Genomic DNA, 16,030 nt, shown 5'->3' on the forward strand with positions numbered 1-16,030 from the left:
GGATCCCCTTCACCTTTTTGGGGGTAGGGTAACTTGAGGCATATTGTTGTCCATGCTGTGCACATGAGAGCACGATGTGCACATGTGCTCCCGAAAGAGCAAGGGTGGGAAATGGTGAGAGGGCCCAGCCATGCAAGAAGGGAAAGGAAGAACTCTCCCTTCCAGCTAAGGGCTCTGCTCAAGGTGTCTGCATTTTGCTGGGCTTCCTCTGGGGAAATGCGGTCACTCCGGACCAGCAGAAGGCAGCCGTAAGCCCTGGGGCACCTGCTGGCACAGCAGAAAGGACTGCGGTTTCAGGTGTCTCCCTGGATAAAGATCCCGGCTCCTCGTGCTCCCAGCCGGCCGTAGCGGGGGGAGAAGCTCCGCCGCGGCAGCCAGACCCCGGGGCTCCCCTCCCCGCAGCCCGGGGTGGCCGCGGCCGCCGGGCCGGCCCTTTCCGCGGCTTCCTTTAGGTGGCACCTCTCCTCCAGGAATGCGGGGCCCGGCGCGGCCCGCGCCGCCCGCCCGCCGCGCTCCGCGGGGCCCCGCGGAGGAGCCGCCGCCGCCGGCGCGGCCGCTGCGCGCTCCGTCTGCCCCCGGAGCGGCCCCTCCCTCCATCCCGTGCCCGTCTCCCCCGTCCTCCCTCTCACTCCTCCAGCCAGTAAATCCGATCTAGGCTGATTCCTCTCACGTCAAACCACATGATCCCATAAAACATTCATCGCATCTCTCCATCCCCGCGCCCTGCTCGCTCCTGCCCGGGATACGGTGCAGCAGGCTCCGCGCTCGCTGCCCGCCGCCGGCTCTGCCTCCTGCGCGATCCGCCGCAGCCCCGGCCCGGCCCGGCCCGGCCCGGCCCCGGCCCCGTGCGTGCGGCGGGCGGGAGGGAGGACGCAGGGAGGAGGCAGGCGGGCGGGCAGGCAGGCAGGGAGGGGGAGCCTCGCCTGGATGCTGACTCCAGCTCGGGGGCTGCTCATTCCCCCGATGAGCGAGGGCACCGGCACAGGGAGAGCCCCCTCCCTGTGCGCCGCCGCTCCGCGCTCCGGCTGAAGTTTTTTTTTTCTTTTTTTTTTTTCTTTTTCTTTTTTTTTTTTACACGAGGATCTGCCCCGCTTTTGCAAGGATTTGTACCGCCGCCGCTCGACTTTGCGCCTCCAGACGTGCCTTCCCCGACCCCTAAGATGAAGAGGACGACAGCAGAAGGTAGGTGCGTCTCCCTCCCCGGGGCTGCCCCCCGGCCCCGGGGGCGGCGGGGCAGGGCACAGCGGGGGCATCCCCAACTTCGCACGGAACCGGGAACTTCCCCCTCGCTCCAACTTTCTTCTTGGAATCGGCGGAGCGGCCGCGTCCCGCCGGCCTCGGCCGCGGAGGGGGGAGCGGGACCCCCGGCGCCCGCTGCCTCCCGCTTGCACCGGGAGAAGCGAAGGGGCTGGCGGGGGATCCGCGGGGGAGGCGGCGGGGGGTGGGTTTGCACAAGGAGCGGACAGACGAGGCTGGAAGGGGGGACAGGGACGGGGCGGGGGGGCGGACCGGGCTGTGCCCCAGCTCGGGGTTGCCGAGCCCGGCCCCAGCGCCCGGAGCAGGGCTGGGGGCCGCGAGGAAGGCGGAGAGGTTGAGACCTCTGAGCACCATCCCCTTGGGGGGCCGCTCCGCCTCATCTCCCGCACCCCTTTACGCCCCTCGCCCCGGTTCGGCCTTGGGGTGACCGGGCTCCCCCCGAAGTTGGGGCAGGGAAAGTGTTAAAGAGGATGGGCCGCCGGTGGCAGCGGCGTCCTGTGGCTCTCAAGACTGCCTCCCAGAGGGGCACAAATCTTGCTGATAAAGGTAGCCACGCTGCTCTGAAGCAGCCGGCTTTGCAGCGCCGGCGAGGAGAGAGAGGAGCCGGGAAGCCGGGACGGGAGCCGGGGACGGGAGCAGCCTCGGTCCGCCCCGATCCCGCCTCGCGGGGCACCGGGGCAGGTGGAGGGGCCGGGAAGCCGGTGGGGCCGCTGGGGAAGGACCGGGATTTAGGAGCGGGATTTAGGAACGGGATTTAGGCAGGGTGCCGAGGAGCACTTCCTTCCCCCCGGGCTCCCTGCTCGGTCTCAGCTCGGTGTCGGTGCAGCCGGGGGAGCAGCCGGGGGTGCAGCGGGAGTGCGTTGCCCGCTGTACAGCTGGGGACACAGCGTGCAGCGGGACGGCCTTCCCCGGCACCCAGCGTGCCATCGCCACCCCGCAGAGCTGAACCATCCCCTCTTGCTGCACAGAGCCCTGCTCCGTCTGCTCGGCCGGCAGCCCTTGCTTCCCTGCTCCTGGCGAGAGGTTGTGTTAGCGGCTGCTGCTGCTGTTTCAGGTGTGCGGCTGCTTGGAGCATTTGTAGGCGCTCAGGGTGAAACCTGGAATAAAGACCTACATTTGGAAGACGATGTTCTCACACTGCAGGCTCTGACCACTTGGAGAATCATGTGCCACCCAGGTTTATTATTGGAAACTCTGCCCACGGGTTGCAATTTTTAACGGGAGGGATCAGCCCACTGTCGAAGCTCCTCTGCTATCCAGGCTGCTGGTCAAGGGAGTGTTTAGCATGCACTGCCTCTTGCTGCACAGCGTCTCTTTGCATGCCATTTCTGGCTTGCTTCTTTCCATCAGTGACACAAATATAGCCATTCTTTTTTTGTTTGGTTTCTTTTTTTTTCTCTTTTTTTTTTTTTGAGGACACTTTGGCTGATACACTTGTGATGCTCCAAGCACGGATCCAAATGACGCATCCTGCACTTTGGAGATTTTGAAATTATTTTAATTTTGAAGCAGGCCAGTTTATTCATGTTTGGAGAGCCTCTTGGGAGCAGGTTGCAGGGGTGGCTTCTGTGCTCCCTCGGCGGGTCCTTCTATTTCAGCATTCATTTGTTACTTGCTGCACCGAGCCTGGCGCAGGGGCACCCGCCGGTTCGAACCCCTGTGCTCGTGTGCTCAGGTTCCTGGCACCGCGTTTGTGCTACCCTGGGGGCCGTGTATCCACAGGGATGCTGTGGGATGGCTGTGCTGGGCGCGCAGGGGATGGGTGGGGAAGAGGAGCCCAGCGCGGCCGCTCGCCTGACGTTCGCAGTCCTGCTGCGGCACCGCGCTCTGCACCGTGACATTGCCCAGGCTCCCGGCTGCTCCCGGCATCACACGAGAAAATACGGATGATAATGAAATATAATAATCTGTGTTACAGCGACTTTATTTTTAGAACAAAGCTTTGACGGTTTGACTTTTTTTCCCCCCTGCATTTTATGAGTTGCTCCTGTGAGATGATACTGGGTAGCCTGGATTCCTGGTAGGTGTGACTGTAAAGTCCACATGAACCTTGGGAGATTAGGCTTAATTGAACGGTCATCCTACAGTCTGGGCTGCATTTCCCCCTTTGGCTGACATGCAAGTGCCTTGTAAGCCACAAATAGTCAGCTAGGCAGTTAGATGGGCAGAGCTTTTACCTGGTGTTCTCTGTACTTATTATCTTATGAACACAATTTATTTATATTTAAAAGAGTTTCCATGCATTGTCTGCTTATCGTTTGATAGCATTTCTCAATAAAGTAAAACCCTATAATATTAAAATTGTCACCAGGCTTGGAAACTGCATGTTCACTGATGTGGGAGCATCTCTTTCTGCTGCTTTTAGAGAAGAAACCAGCTATTAATGTATTATTTTTTATCTCCGTTATATATACTGTTCTTTTTATAGGAAGGGACCTCATCATGTCCTAGGCTTCGGTCCCCAGCCTGCACTAGACAGCATATATCTCAATCCTCTATTCCCTGGGACTGTAGGAGACTGCCTGGTGAAGTTATTTAAGGAGAAATAGTGGGGCAAAAAGGCCCGGGTGCAGTTGTGTTTTTCTGCACTCCTGCGGTCTGCAATGTTTTCCCTACTAAGAACGCTAGAGAAAGCCCATCCGGAAGGTGTGTTAACTAGTAGGGGTGCAATGGAGCCTCTTGCACTGCTCTGCCTCGGGAGCAGCACGCAGCAGTGCTGCAAGGGGGACGGGGCTTCACGTGGCTGCATCTGTGCTAATCCCCTCCGTGCTGCACTCAGGTGCTCTGGGTTTTGCTTGAATAACACCCCCGCCCCCAGCTCCCTGCCACCCCATGCAGGGCACTGTGTTCATGAACGGGGGGTTCCCACCGCTCACGTTCCTGTAACCCCACGAGATGTCAGAGCTCCAGCAACAGGGGCCTCGTGCCTGTTTAATCCTCTTGACACCACGGCTGTCTTTGGCCATTAAGCTTTCCAAAGGAATAAGCAAAATCTGCAAATCCGGACAGCGCCTCCGTGATTTCTCCACCTTCGCTCTTTCGGAAGCAGCAGGGAGCATGCGGAATGGGGGCAGGGAGGGGAAGGGCACTCCAGAGCAGAGGCTCCAGGAGCTCCTCCATGCACCCGTGGGCTCTCGGGGGTTGCAGGGAGCCTCTGCCTGCCCCGGAAAATGCTTTGTCTTCCTTCCCTTTCCGTCCTCCTGCCTGGAAGGGGTTGGAGCGTTCGATCCCTCACCGGGATGCACCGGAGAGCTCCTTGCACGCAGCCAGCCTGGGCAGGGGCGCGCTGTGAGCACGGCCGAGCTCCTTGATGCGTCGGCCCCTGCTGAGTCCCACCTGTGGGGAGGAAGAGGCAGCTGAACCAGAGCCTTGGCACCAAGCAGGGCCAGAGCGGATCCGAGGGGCTGAGCTCTCCTCTCCGCTCTGAGCCTGCACATGGCCGTGCTCCGCTGGCTCCGGCCGCTCCGTGCTGCAAGGTGCATCCTACCACAGTCCAAGCATGGGATTTGCACGGCGTATCCCGCTGAAGGCAGAACCAAAGGGAGAAGAAAGGAGTCAGTCTAATTAGGTGTGCATTCTCTTTCCCTTGGATTTGCAATGCTTTCTGCTGCTGTCACCTTCATTAAGACATATCTCAGAGTGCCAAATGCCTCTTTTGATGTTCCTAAAGGGTTTTATTTATCCAGGAGGCTTGCACAGAGCAGGCGAGGAGTAACCTGTACTTCTCCGAAGAGGTTATACTACTGGGCTCGCCAGGGACGGGAATTGCATGGTGTGCTCCCTCCTGTGCACGTGGAAAGTTTTCTGCTCTGTCCTGGATCCACTTGTATCTGTCTAGAATCTGTGAGAAATGGGGCTTTGGGGCTTCTCCAGCACCAAAACACACTGGTGTGAAAGGGAGGAAAGAGGCTTGGAGAAGCCCAGCCTCTCCTCCCCTTCCGTGCTTATGGTTGCAACTGCTGGATGTTTCCAGAGCACAGAGGAGAAGAAACATTTATTCTGAAAAAAACATAATCAATGTAAAGAAATACAGGTCGAATTCTTCTGTGATTTCACAGAGGTGATAAGGGGATTCATATAGACCTTGTTAAGGTATTCAGAATCACCTTAGCCTGCACTGTTGTCTTGTTATGATTGTAGAGACAAGCAGCAGGCTGGGTTTGGGGGGTTAGTTGCTTGTTATATCATTTAAGGGGTGTTCAGTGATGATATATAGACTCACAGCAGAGCTGCATCAAAGTGACACAGGTATTTTCCATGGTGTGTGCAGCGTGCAAGGAAAGACCCTCCCTAGATCCAACACAGAACACATCAGCATGTTACGTGCACAGGCTCTGCCCATATTTAGTTTGTTTTTAGAGAGCTCCCAGAAGGCAGAGCTTCTGGAGTCTCTTCTTGGTCCAAACTCTGATTTTTCTCTGCATCCTTCGCCAGGTGAGTGAACCCTGTGATTTAGTTTCACCTTTTCTGGCTCTAATAGAGTGCGAATGATGCTGAGTTGTCTCCCAAGGGTCCCAGAACCCCATGCTTAAAGGTCAGTCCTGAGCAAAGTGTGTAAGTCCATGCAGTTGCAGATGACTTCTTTAGCAGTGTCAAGCTGTCAGGCAGCAAGACCAATGACAGTCTCTTTAGGGACGTTCCTGCATCAGCAGCTGGTTTGTGTTTCTGCTTTGGCCTGTCTTCCTCAGGTCTTTGCTTTGCAGCTCAGAGCTGAGCACTAGCACCAGCAGATCTTACAGTGTTCACTGTCTCCCTTGAGTCTCTGCTCCTGAAATCAGGGGATTAGAAGAGTACTTGAGTTTTATTTTGTAGCCTTGATGGTTGTCAAGAAAACCAGGGTTATTCTGCATGTGCAAATAGGCAAGGGCAAGCAAGACGAGGAACCAGGAAAGTGTCCAAATACTGTGATTTTTAGCACATTTTTTTTTCATGGCGTCCCTGTACAGAGTGATCAGTGAGTGACATCCAATCAGGTCTGATGTGGCTTTGTCTAACCAAGCCTAGGAAACCTCCAATGATGAAAACTGTGCTGGAGATGATGAAGTTTTCCCTATGTCCAAAGGGAGCTTTCAAAACTGCAATTCTTGGCCATGGCTCCTTGCTGTGTCATCTGGCCTCACAAAGCAGCATTCAGCTCCATCATCTTTAGAATGGCCTTTTGAGTAATTGTGTCTGTGTGTGATTGCCCCTTCCTCTCCGTTTTGCTGGGCTAAACCATGCTAGCTTCCTGCAGCACCCCTTGTAGGACCTGTGCTCTAGACCACTGACCATCCTGGTAACCCTCGAGTAGCCCTCTGGGTTTTCCCCACATGTATTTTGGAACAAGGGCTCCACGACTTGGATATGGTGCTCCAGGCACAGCCTCAGCAGGTCTGAGTACAGGGGCACTCTGATGCCCCGCTCCTCTTAGTGTAGGCTAGGATGCCGTAGCCCTATCCAAAATAAGAGTAACTATTGATCCTGTTCAACCCAGTGTCCAGCATAACTCACAGGTTTGATTCTGACCCAGTTGATTCTCAGTCTAGTCTGATATTAATGGTGCAGAACTTTACATATTTTCTTGTACTAACTTGGTATTTCTTAGCCCTGTTTCCTCTTTCATTCATGCAAAAAACCTAGACATGGCTACATACATTTTTCAAGCCTTGTTTCCTTGGTGTGCTGATGTATTCTTTAGCAATGGGGTGTTGAAGAAATTACTGAGGATTCCCATTCTGCACTTGGCTCCTCCAAATCATGGTGCTCCACCTTTCTGAATGATCGGCTCCACATACTGCTGCCCAGCTTCCAGCTAACAAAAAAATAGCCCTCGACAAGGGGATATCTTCTAGCTTCCCACATCAATATGCTTAGCTGATCAAGTTCCCTTTGCCAAATATTACTTGTTTTATTTTTTTCTTCCTGGAGTGTAGATTCAGGAAAAAACAAACAAGCAAAAAGGCTTGTTTGTCCTGGGCATTTTTAGCATTCTGTCCAAGGAGGTCTGCACATGAGGATGTGGAGAGCTTTCCCTGCCCGCTTTGTCATGATCCCCATCTACAGCTGTGGTTTCCCATGAAGTTGAAAACAGGAGCAGAGAAAGCAGATAGCCCCCAGCAGAACGGGGTTTGCGGGATGCAGGGGAGCTCCCAGCCCATCGCAGCTCTGCTCTGTCTCCGCTCTTTCCTTCAGATGGCTCTTTGAAACCCAGACGCCTGTTTTTTTAAAACAATTTTGCTTTCTTCTTTCTCTTTGTATTGCACCTTCAGCAGGAAACAAAGGAACGTTTGCATTTAAATCTGATCTTTTGTTTGCTTCCCTGAGTGCATGGCATAATTACATTCCCTTGCATGGACTTAGATGAATTGATCAGTTATTAGTGATGATTATGATTTACATAATGGTCAAGGAAGAGGGGACCCTTGTACAATAAAAGCAATATTCTAAGATAACAGTTCAGATTTGCTGGCTGATGTGTCAGATCATCTCCTGTGTGCTGCTCACTGGGGAAACTGGATAACTTTTATTTTTTCGTTAAGAACAAATCTTTTGTGAGAACCATCTGGCTGCTGAATTTTTCTCCTGAAGCTGTGCATTTTGCTGGGAGTTCATTTGCGTCTTTAGCTACTAAAGAGAAAGTAAAAGTGACTGATTAGTCTAAGACTGGGACCATTCACATCAAAGTGACAGATTTTGTGAGCTGGATTTGGGAAAGTGTTTAAAACTGGCGTGTTTTCATTAAATTTTGAAGACTGTGGGCAGAATGGTGCTCTCGGCACTCCAGCGTGGCTCTCGCCTCTGTGCTCGGTGCCGTTATGTCAGAGTGAATTGTGTGGCTGTTAAAATTTGTGTGTGCTTGTTTGATGACTTTAAATATTGATTTTAATTGTGCGTCTTTCTTAAGGCGGTGAGTGATGACGGGGCCGCGCAGCACGCGCTGTGCGCAGAGCACCGCGACGCGCGCGGGGAGGAGACGCGAACTCGGCCTGACTTTTAAGTAGAAGAGGGGAGGGAGAGGAGAAGAGAAAATCTTCCGACCCTAAATTCAGCTTTCCTGGCTTCCAAGCCCACAGGATGGTAGTGGTAGGGGTATTTTCAGAGAAGTGCTATTGGCTGTGGTGCAATCTGAGATTTTAGAAGCCTTTTGTCAGGCTTCTGTCTGGCTGTGAAGGCTCCGTACCTGACCAAGGGCAGCTTTAAAACCATAAGGGCAGGTTACCTGGTTCGTTAGCACTACCTCGATGTTTGCAGTGGAAAACGAGCACCTGAGAGCCGCCACAGGGACCTTTAGACCTTGCACATCTCCGCGAGCTGGTGTGTTTTGAACAGCGATGCACAGTTGCAGAGCTGGTGCTTGGGGAGCAAAGCCTGGGAGCCGGTCCCTTCCCAGGGAACGTGTCCAGCACGGATCTTGCGGAGCCTGCTGTGTCCTGTGCCCGTGCAAACACAGCTACCGTCGGCTTCACACTAGAGGGCTGTCTGTGCCTTTCCCTGCAGAGCCCAGGCGTGGAGCTGAGCGCTACGGATGCTCCTGTCGTCCGCAGCATCCCAACAATTTGACAGCGGCCGTTTCTGTCAGGTGGGAAATGCGATGCAGGCTGTTATTTACTGCCTAGCACCTCTCTGTGCCGTGGTCGAACGCCTGTGCCCTGGTCTGGGGAGCGCTTTGAAGCTGCTTGTTGTGCATGATGTGAAGCCTTTCTCTGCGGTGTTATTGCAAGGCACTGCCTCTTTCTTCACCATCTGAGGGCAACCACAGGTCAGCAGCCTATAGACGGGATGATTTCCTTTCAAACTGAGTGTAATTTTTGCCTCGTGATGCTCTCTGGAGCAATGGCTCTGAGGGTTAGCTCGGGGTCTCGCTCTGGATTTTGGGGGGCGTAGCATCACTGTGCTTGTCAGGAGCCACAACATCGATGCTAAAGAAAGGGAGACCTAAAGAGAGGGAGATCCAGGTCCTGCTGAGAGACAGCCAGTTTCAGGGAAGCATGTGGCACAGAAGTAAGACAGAACATGGCTTGCAAAGACAGAAGAGAGCAAAAAGGCACACTGTGAGGAGAGATAGCTACATTTGGCAACAGCCTTGGCCTTTCTCTTTCTAATTAATCACAAAGAGGAATGTCCCCTTCTCTTATCTCCCCTTTATCAAGAAGGTGCCCAACTTGGATTTTGGATGCTTTCGGTTTTACTATAGCCCCAAGGAAAACTCAGAGCCTGGAAGTTCTTTTCTTCTCCAGGCCCCGTCTTCCTCCCCTTGCGTCCCAGGCTCCAGCTTAAATAACCCCCTTGCCAGCAGAGGTTTTTGGAATGGTCACATGCCTGGAGAGCAGGAGGACCTTGGGAGCTGCCTGGGAAACACATGAACAGTGTTGGGAAACCACTCACTGATCATTAGGGTGCTCCAGAACTGATCCGGGCACCATGCGGATCTTGCCCCTGCAGTGAGGGGATGGATTGCAGTGCAGAGCCCTGGCGCAGCTGGGTCTTCTTGTGCTCCTGATGGCACTGCTGGAGAGCACCCTGTGGTCCTGTGTGCTGGGCAGGCTGTTTGCAGCGCCGGGGCAGTCCTGAGCCCTCCTGGATAGTGACCAAGCTTGTAGGACACGCTAGTCTGCGCCCTTGGTGTAGGTGACAGTTTTGCATGGTCTCCTCTGCTGCTTGGCGGTTGTATCACTGTGCAGTGCCAGCCCGGGGGCTGGAGGAGTTTTCCAGGGTACAATCTGCATATCTGGGCTTGTTTTCCATCATCATCAAGTGGCAGGGCTTCTTTTGATTCTGCAAGGGGTGTTAATTGAGAGCAGCCTCCTGACTTTCACTAACGAGGTGTCACCTCAGAGAGCAGGGATGGAGGTGGGAAGGACTCGGGAGCCGCCAGGCCTGCCGGGGATGCTGAGCGGTGCTGGAGCTCATGGCTGCGTCCGTCTTCTGCGCACACTGAGGCGCAGACGTCGGTTTCCTGTCAGCAGCTGATGTATCAAACACAGCAACTCTTCTCCCTCCCTCTTTTCTCAATTTGCAGCTAATATCTTCTGAAGGGGGTGGAGGGAGGAATTAATTATGGTAAACGGCAACAGCTCGTGGTCCTGAGCGCTACCAGAAACCACACGTGTAGCGATGGGTCCGTGGTCCTGTGGCATGAGAAGGCTGGAGGTGGGGGTGGCCTGTTAAATCCTGCTCCCCATCCATCACCGCGTTAGGCAGGGCCTCTTCTTCGGGCATTCAGCATCTGCAGCTGCAAACAGCTGTTGCCAGATGTGTGGCAGGGGGGGAGAAGGCCACCCATGTGGTTCGCAAAGAGGAGGCTGGAAAGCTCCAGCCCACGTTCCTTTCGTGTTTGCACTGCTCTGTGGAGGCCAAACACTGGTGCATTCCTTGCTTGGCCGGGACAGGTTCCATTCACAAAGTGAATATTAGGCCTTCTGGGTGAGGTGGTGTTAGAGAAGGTAGGGATTCTTCCAAGCAAGTTTGTTTGGACGTTATGGCAGTGTCAGCTCTTGCAGGATTTGGTGTTTTGTCTTCAAATCTCCATTCCTGGCATCCTACAATTGAGACTTCAGCTGGGGCTTTGAGACAGAGCCTGCCCATGGCCCCTCTGGCTCTCACAGAAGACTGAAAGAGGCAACATCTTTGCACGCAATGTTACCCTCAAGGTGAAGGAACCATCTCTTGTCTGTGCAATGGGAAGTGTTCCTGAAATGACCTGCTTTCTGCTGCCGGGGCACTGGCTGTGCTCTGACTGAGATCCTGTGTTTGGAAACCAGTTACTTGAGCAGCATCTTGAAAGCAGAAGGCACCGCTCCCATTTTTCCAGGACCCCAGAGCCCTGGTGACATCGGCCCATGTGTGGAATGGAAGCTCTTCTGGAGGTCCGGGAGGAGGCTCAGCTCAGGCTGGGGTTGGGGCCAGCTCGGAGGGATTGTGTCTGCCCGGGCTCCGCTTTCCCAGCTTGACAAGTAGAGTTGCCTGTGAATAATGGGCCCTTTTTCCTCCTGGATTGGAAGGAAGCACCAAGGGAGCAGCACAGCCAAAGAGAGACACTTAGGCGAACGGCAGAATAAATGGATCTTAGCTGCCTCCTGGGAAGCAGCCCAGAAGAGACTGACTTTACTTGGCCATGTCTTTCCAGTGGGAAATGCTCTTCTTTCGCTATGTTTATTTTTGGCTTTCCTAGTGTTTTGCTAGGCTTACAATTAATCCTAAGCGCCTGGGTGGCCAGCTGGACTGCAGGGACAAAGTCATCTTCAAAGCAGTTTGCAAGGTTATTTCCTGTGGACCTGTGAGAAGACCTGGATCTACGAGATGAGCCAAAATGCCACGAGAACCTGGGAATGCTTCATTTGGGTGCACCTGGGGAGTGCACTTGTGATGGAGAAGAGATACCTGTGGCTCTGCTGGTGTGGGGAAGTAGATTAAGGAGCTTTTCCCTGTCACATGAGATGGACGGATGGAGAATTGACGCTCCCTTTAGGCAGAGCAGTGTGTGAGCTGGTGGCAATGCATGCTGCATGGGTGTCACAGCTGGATTGCTGCTCACCTGGATGCACTGGGTATAATTTTATCACCTGTCATTTATGTAGCAATATCAGAAAGGTTGTCTTAGGATTGCGCTGTGACAGCGAGGCTGTGTGACCAGCAGGCAAGAAGAGGAGTGTGTTGGGGCTCCCCTGCAATACACGGTCTCCACTCTCTGCACTGAGAGGGGATCCAGCCCTCTGATGCATCCAGCACCTGCCATTTGCATGTGTTTCACAGCAAAAGGGCCAGTGTGTGCCAGCCACGGCGACCCTCTGTGCTGTGCACTCATTTCCCTACCTGCATCCCCTTTTGCCCTCTTTGTGCAGCTGATGTGAGCCCTTGGGAAGGGTTTGGGCTGGATTTCTGAGCCTCCGTCCCTAAAATTAATGCTTTCCCACACCAGACCTCTATCTGATTCTTTCGCTATGGACCTTAGTGATGTTTTTTCCAGTCATAAAGCCTTCCCAGCAAGGAATACACCCAAAGGGGGAAAAGCACTGATATCACTGATAGTAAAATTCCTAAAGAAATCAGCCACAAGCATGGGGTTAATTCAACTCCTTGGGTACCAGTAGGAGATAGGTGAAGTTGAGCTTTAAGGCATCTCCTGCGCTCTGCTGCAATGCAAGTGATATATGTGGAGCATGGGGCCGCCTGCCCAGGGGGCTGCATCCCGCTCTGCCGGGGACCTGCTGTCACACAAATCCTTTAATGCTGGACATACAGAGGCCAGGAGGCAGCAGCTCCCACTGCCCCTGTTTATGTCTGGAGCACTCAGTCACTCCTGGAAAACCCACATCAGCACATTGCTGTCCTTCTGTGTGGAAAGGACGGTGACAGAAACCGTCTGCCCTGCCCTGCGTGTCCCCAGATCCCCGGGGTTCAGAGAGCCCGTGTGCAGGTTGAACATCCCCAGGGGAGGAGGCAGCACACGCTGAGAGCATGAAATGCAGGAGCCACCAGGTTTTGTTGCTCTGAGCCTGGGGAATGCAGACCTGGGCTGCTAAAAAGGAAAAAAAAAAGGTAAAAAAAAAAAGAAAAACAAACAAAAATGTGAGGTTTCCTTGCATGCAGGTCTGGAGCAAAGCAGGCATTTACTGCTTTCTGTAAAACAGAGAAATCCTGTGAATTAAAGGAATGATCCTGACGCTTGGCACCGGGAGATGTGGGGAGTGGTAATTGGAGACAGGGCTATAATGGCACAGGAATCATCTCAGTATCAAGGGAGCTAAATGACACTATAAGGAAAATTGCATCTCATTGTGAATGTCAAAACTGGCGTAGAAGGAACGGCAATGAGCGGGGTTTGCAAGGGCACCACAACAGCTCATATAAAACACCAGTGTCCAACCCATGACTTGGGCTGGAATCACCCTTCCAGGGAGTTCACCTGGTCCTTGGCTCCACTTCGCTAAATCCCCCAAAGTTCTTGGGCTAGGGAGGGAAGTGGTGAAGGGCAAGATAGCTGATCTGGCTACATGCACCCCAGTGCTGCCTGCAGCCCTTGTTGGCTGGGACGGCAGTTGTAAGAACAAATTGTCCATCACACACCGTACCCTGGCCTTGGTATGACGTGCACACGCATGTTGGGTTATGTGAGCAGAGCACATATGTGTGTTTGCACAGGCAAGCAGGTCCATGGTGCCGCACTAGTGGTTGCCTTCATTTTTGTCACAGGATTGGGGTGAAAATTACCGTGGGATGAAGACACAGCTTGTGAAGTGGAAGGAGCTGCAGCTTGCAGGCCACCCAAAAAGAAGGCAGAATGAGAGGCACAGAGTAGGAATATGTAAACGAATGGCTGGGCTGAGTGCAGACCAAAGGCCGGCTTTGCAGAGGAGCTGGGTGCTCAGCGCTGCCGTCTGTGGCAGAGGAAGAGGAGGGGTTGACATGGCAGAGCCCTAGGTGACCTGCCAGAAGATGGTTTTGGAGCTGATGAAGGAAGATCAGCACTGGCACAGAGATATCAGTGCTCCCTGCCTTCACACGAATGTTGGACTCTGGAGGAACCTTGTGCATGCCTTGGTACTGGGGATAAAAAATGAATGAGGAGGAAATGAAAGGCTTTTAGGTAGATCAGTGATGCATTATCCCTTGGAGAATAACGGTTCCTTCCTGCCACCTTCTCATAGGAAAAAGAAAAAAAAAAAAAAAGAGAGACCAAAATTACTGAGTACATGAAGAGAGTTCAGCATGAAGAGACATCAAAGGGGCTGGAGCTATTTGATGTCAAAGGGAGATGGAAAAGCAAAGCCAATACACAGGAGAATGCATGGTGACGAGTGGCACAGAGAGCGCAGCTTGAATGCTCTTTCTGTGGCAACACATTGAAAGCCATGGGAGGAGGCTGTTTTCTCTAACAGCAGGGTCCTCCAGAGCTCCTTCCTGCAAGGTCCTGCTGCAAGTCTCCTGGAAGGCCATTAAGGGCTATGTATTTGTATTTTCAGAATCTCCAGCAGTGCCAGCCCCCAGGTTTCCTTCTTCTGGCAGGGACGCAGGAGCTGCGGGGCAGTGCGGAGCCAGTGAGCTGGTGCTGCTGCATGGTCCTGCTATGGGGTCCCCCTGCCCACGCTTCAGGTGACATCCTCTGTTTCTCATGTGCACTATGGAGGTTTAGCCATGTGCTTTAGCAGTGTGTGGCTGAGCCTGATCCCTCTCCCATGGAGAACCCTCCCTGCCCGCTGCTTTGCTTCTGCTTAGCTGGAGCTCACTGTTCCCTGTTGGGTGATTCAGTCATGGTTTGTTCATTTAAATTTGTAACAGCTCTTCTGCACCCATTATAAGGAGTATTTAATGTGTAGCTTTTTGCTGAGCCTGTAGTTTTTGGAGCTTTTTGTGGATACTCTTTGTGGCCTCCTGGGCACATTATTGGAGAGAGGCAGTCCCAGGCATATAACTCGATGCAGGTGTCATGCTAGCGACTACAGAAGTGCTCCCCTAGTTTCTTCCTTGGACACAACCAAGTTGTGGCTGTTCCTGGGGTGAAATAATACTGTTTTTCCCCTCAGTGGGCAAAGATGCTCTGCGGCTGCATGGCCCAAGCTTCATCCTCTTGTTGTCCTTTGCTTCATTTGTGCTCCCTCAGAACTAGAAGTCACTTGAGATAAGTGAGTCTGGAAGGATCCTTGAGCCCTGCTGGACACAGGATAGTTTTGCGTTTGCCTGTGTTTCTTGTGCGGAAGGTTGGTAGTAACTTATCTCAAACAACTGTGACTCTTCTGAGCAGCACCAGGAAATATGCAAATTTAACCTTTAAATTTACTGTGCTGCCTTTTTTTTTTTTTTTTTCCTGGGAAATGTCATTCAGGGCATCAAGCCAGGATTGCCTGGTCTCAGGAAAGGAGTGAGCACTGGTGACATATGCTCTGTCCCTGGTGATGCGTTATTGCAGCCTGCAGGTTGAGGATCTGAGTCCTCCGGAGGGTCTTCAGGTGCTCTTTGCGAGCAGGTTCTCCATCCTCCGGAGTGGGTGAAGCCACGTGCTCTGCCTTGCTGTCAGCAGAAGACGTGCAGAACCGGTGTCCTTCACCACAGTTTTAATGTGTTTCTGTGACTTGAGCTGGCGCTCAGGTGATGTCGGGAGGATTTGTTCCCCACTCTTTGGTGCTGTCAGCGCTGACACATCTCACAACGGTGTTTGCTGGAGTTAGCATGAATGCAGGAGGGCTTCTCCGGTTCCGGGCGTGCAGCCCTTGCAGGGTCTGATCCAGCACAGGAGGAGGATGCTTCGTGTACGGCACAGGAAGAGTTGAAGGGAATTCCAGGTGTCAAAGCTCGCAGGGACTGATAGGGCTGTCCCCAGCCAGGCCAAAGGCTAAAACGAAGGGTTGAGTTTACAGGTAGCTCCTGGGAGGTGTCTACTGAGCAAAATGAGGGTGTGATTATAGTGCAGGATAATTGTGTGGAGAAGATGGATTTCAGCATGGATGACTATCAAAACCAATACGAATATCCCTGGAGGGCTCAGCTCCAGCTGCTGCCCCATCCGCACTGCAGCCTCTTCTGTCCTGTCAGATCCCTTACTGTTAAGTGCTCCTGCCAATAGATGTACCTAAGTGTGATGTGTTCCCAGATGTGTGAGCTGCGCCAGCTACAGAGTTCAACAACTTCACGTGTGGCTTTGGGCAAGTGGAGTGCCCTTGAAGAGCACTGTGAGTGGATCTGGTTTTGCAGAACGGGTTCAGAGTGTCACCCGCAGCTTTTTGCAGAGCTATTACAGCTCACGGTGCGGATTTGTCTTTGTCTAGGGCAAATGCTTCAGGGCTGGCAGCACAAGAAC

At 53.3% G+C, this 16,030-nt stretch overlaps 1 protein-coding gene across 1 annotated transcript in view; it reads left to right on the top strand.

The window, feature by feature from the left end:
- The first annotated feature begins 888 nt into the window (after positions 1-888).
- RTN4R (reticulon 4 receptor) overlaps positions 889-16,030 on the top strand; it is a 72,883-nt gene continuing 57,741 nt past the window's right edge. The window contains exon 1 of the mRNA XM_088532285.1: positions 889-1,182. Within this exon, the coding sequence (XP_088388411.1) occupies positions 1,161-1,182 (22 nt within the window). The 5' untranslated portion in view covers positions 889-1,160. The remainder of the gene's footprint in view (positions 1,183-16,030) is intronic.

The sequence above is a fragment of the Tinamus guttatus genome, unplaced genomic scaffold (assembly GCF_059628265.1).
Source record: "Tinamus guttatus ecotype Peru unplaced genomic scaffold, ASM5962826v1 Tinamus_guttatus_pri_ptg000459l, whole genome shotgun sequence".
Classification (NCBI taxonomy): domain Eukaryota; kingdom Metazoa; phylum Chordata; class Aves; order Tinamiformes; family Tinamidae; genus Tinamus; species Tinamus guttatus.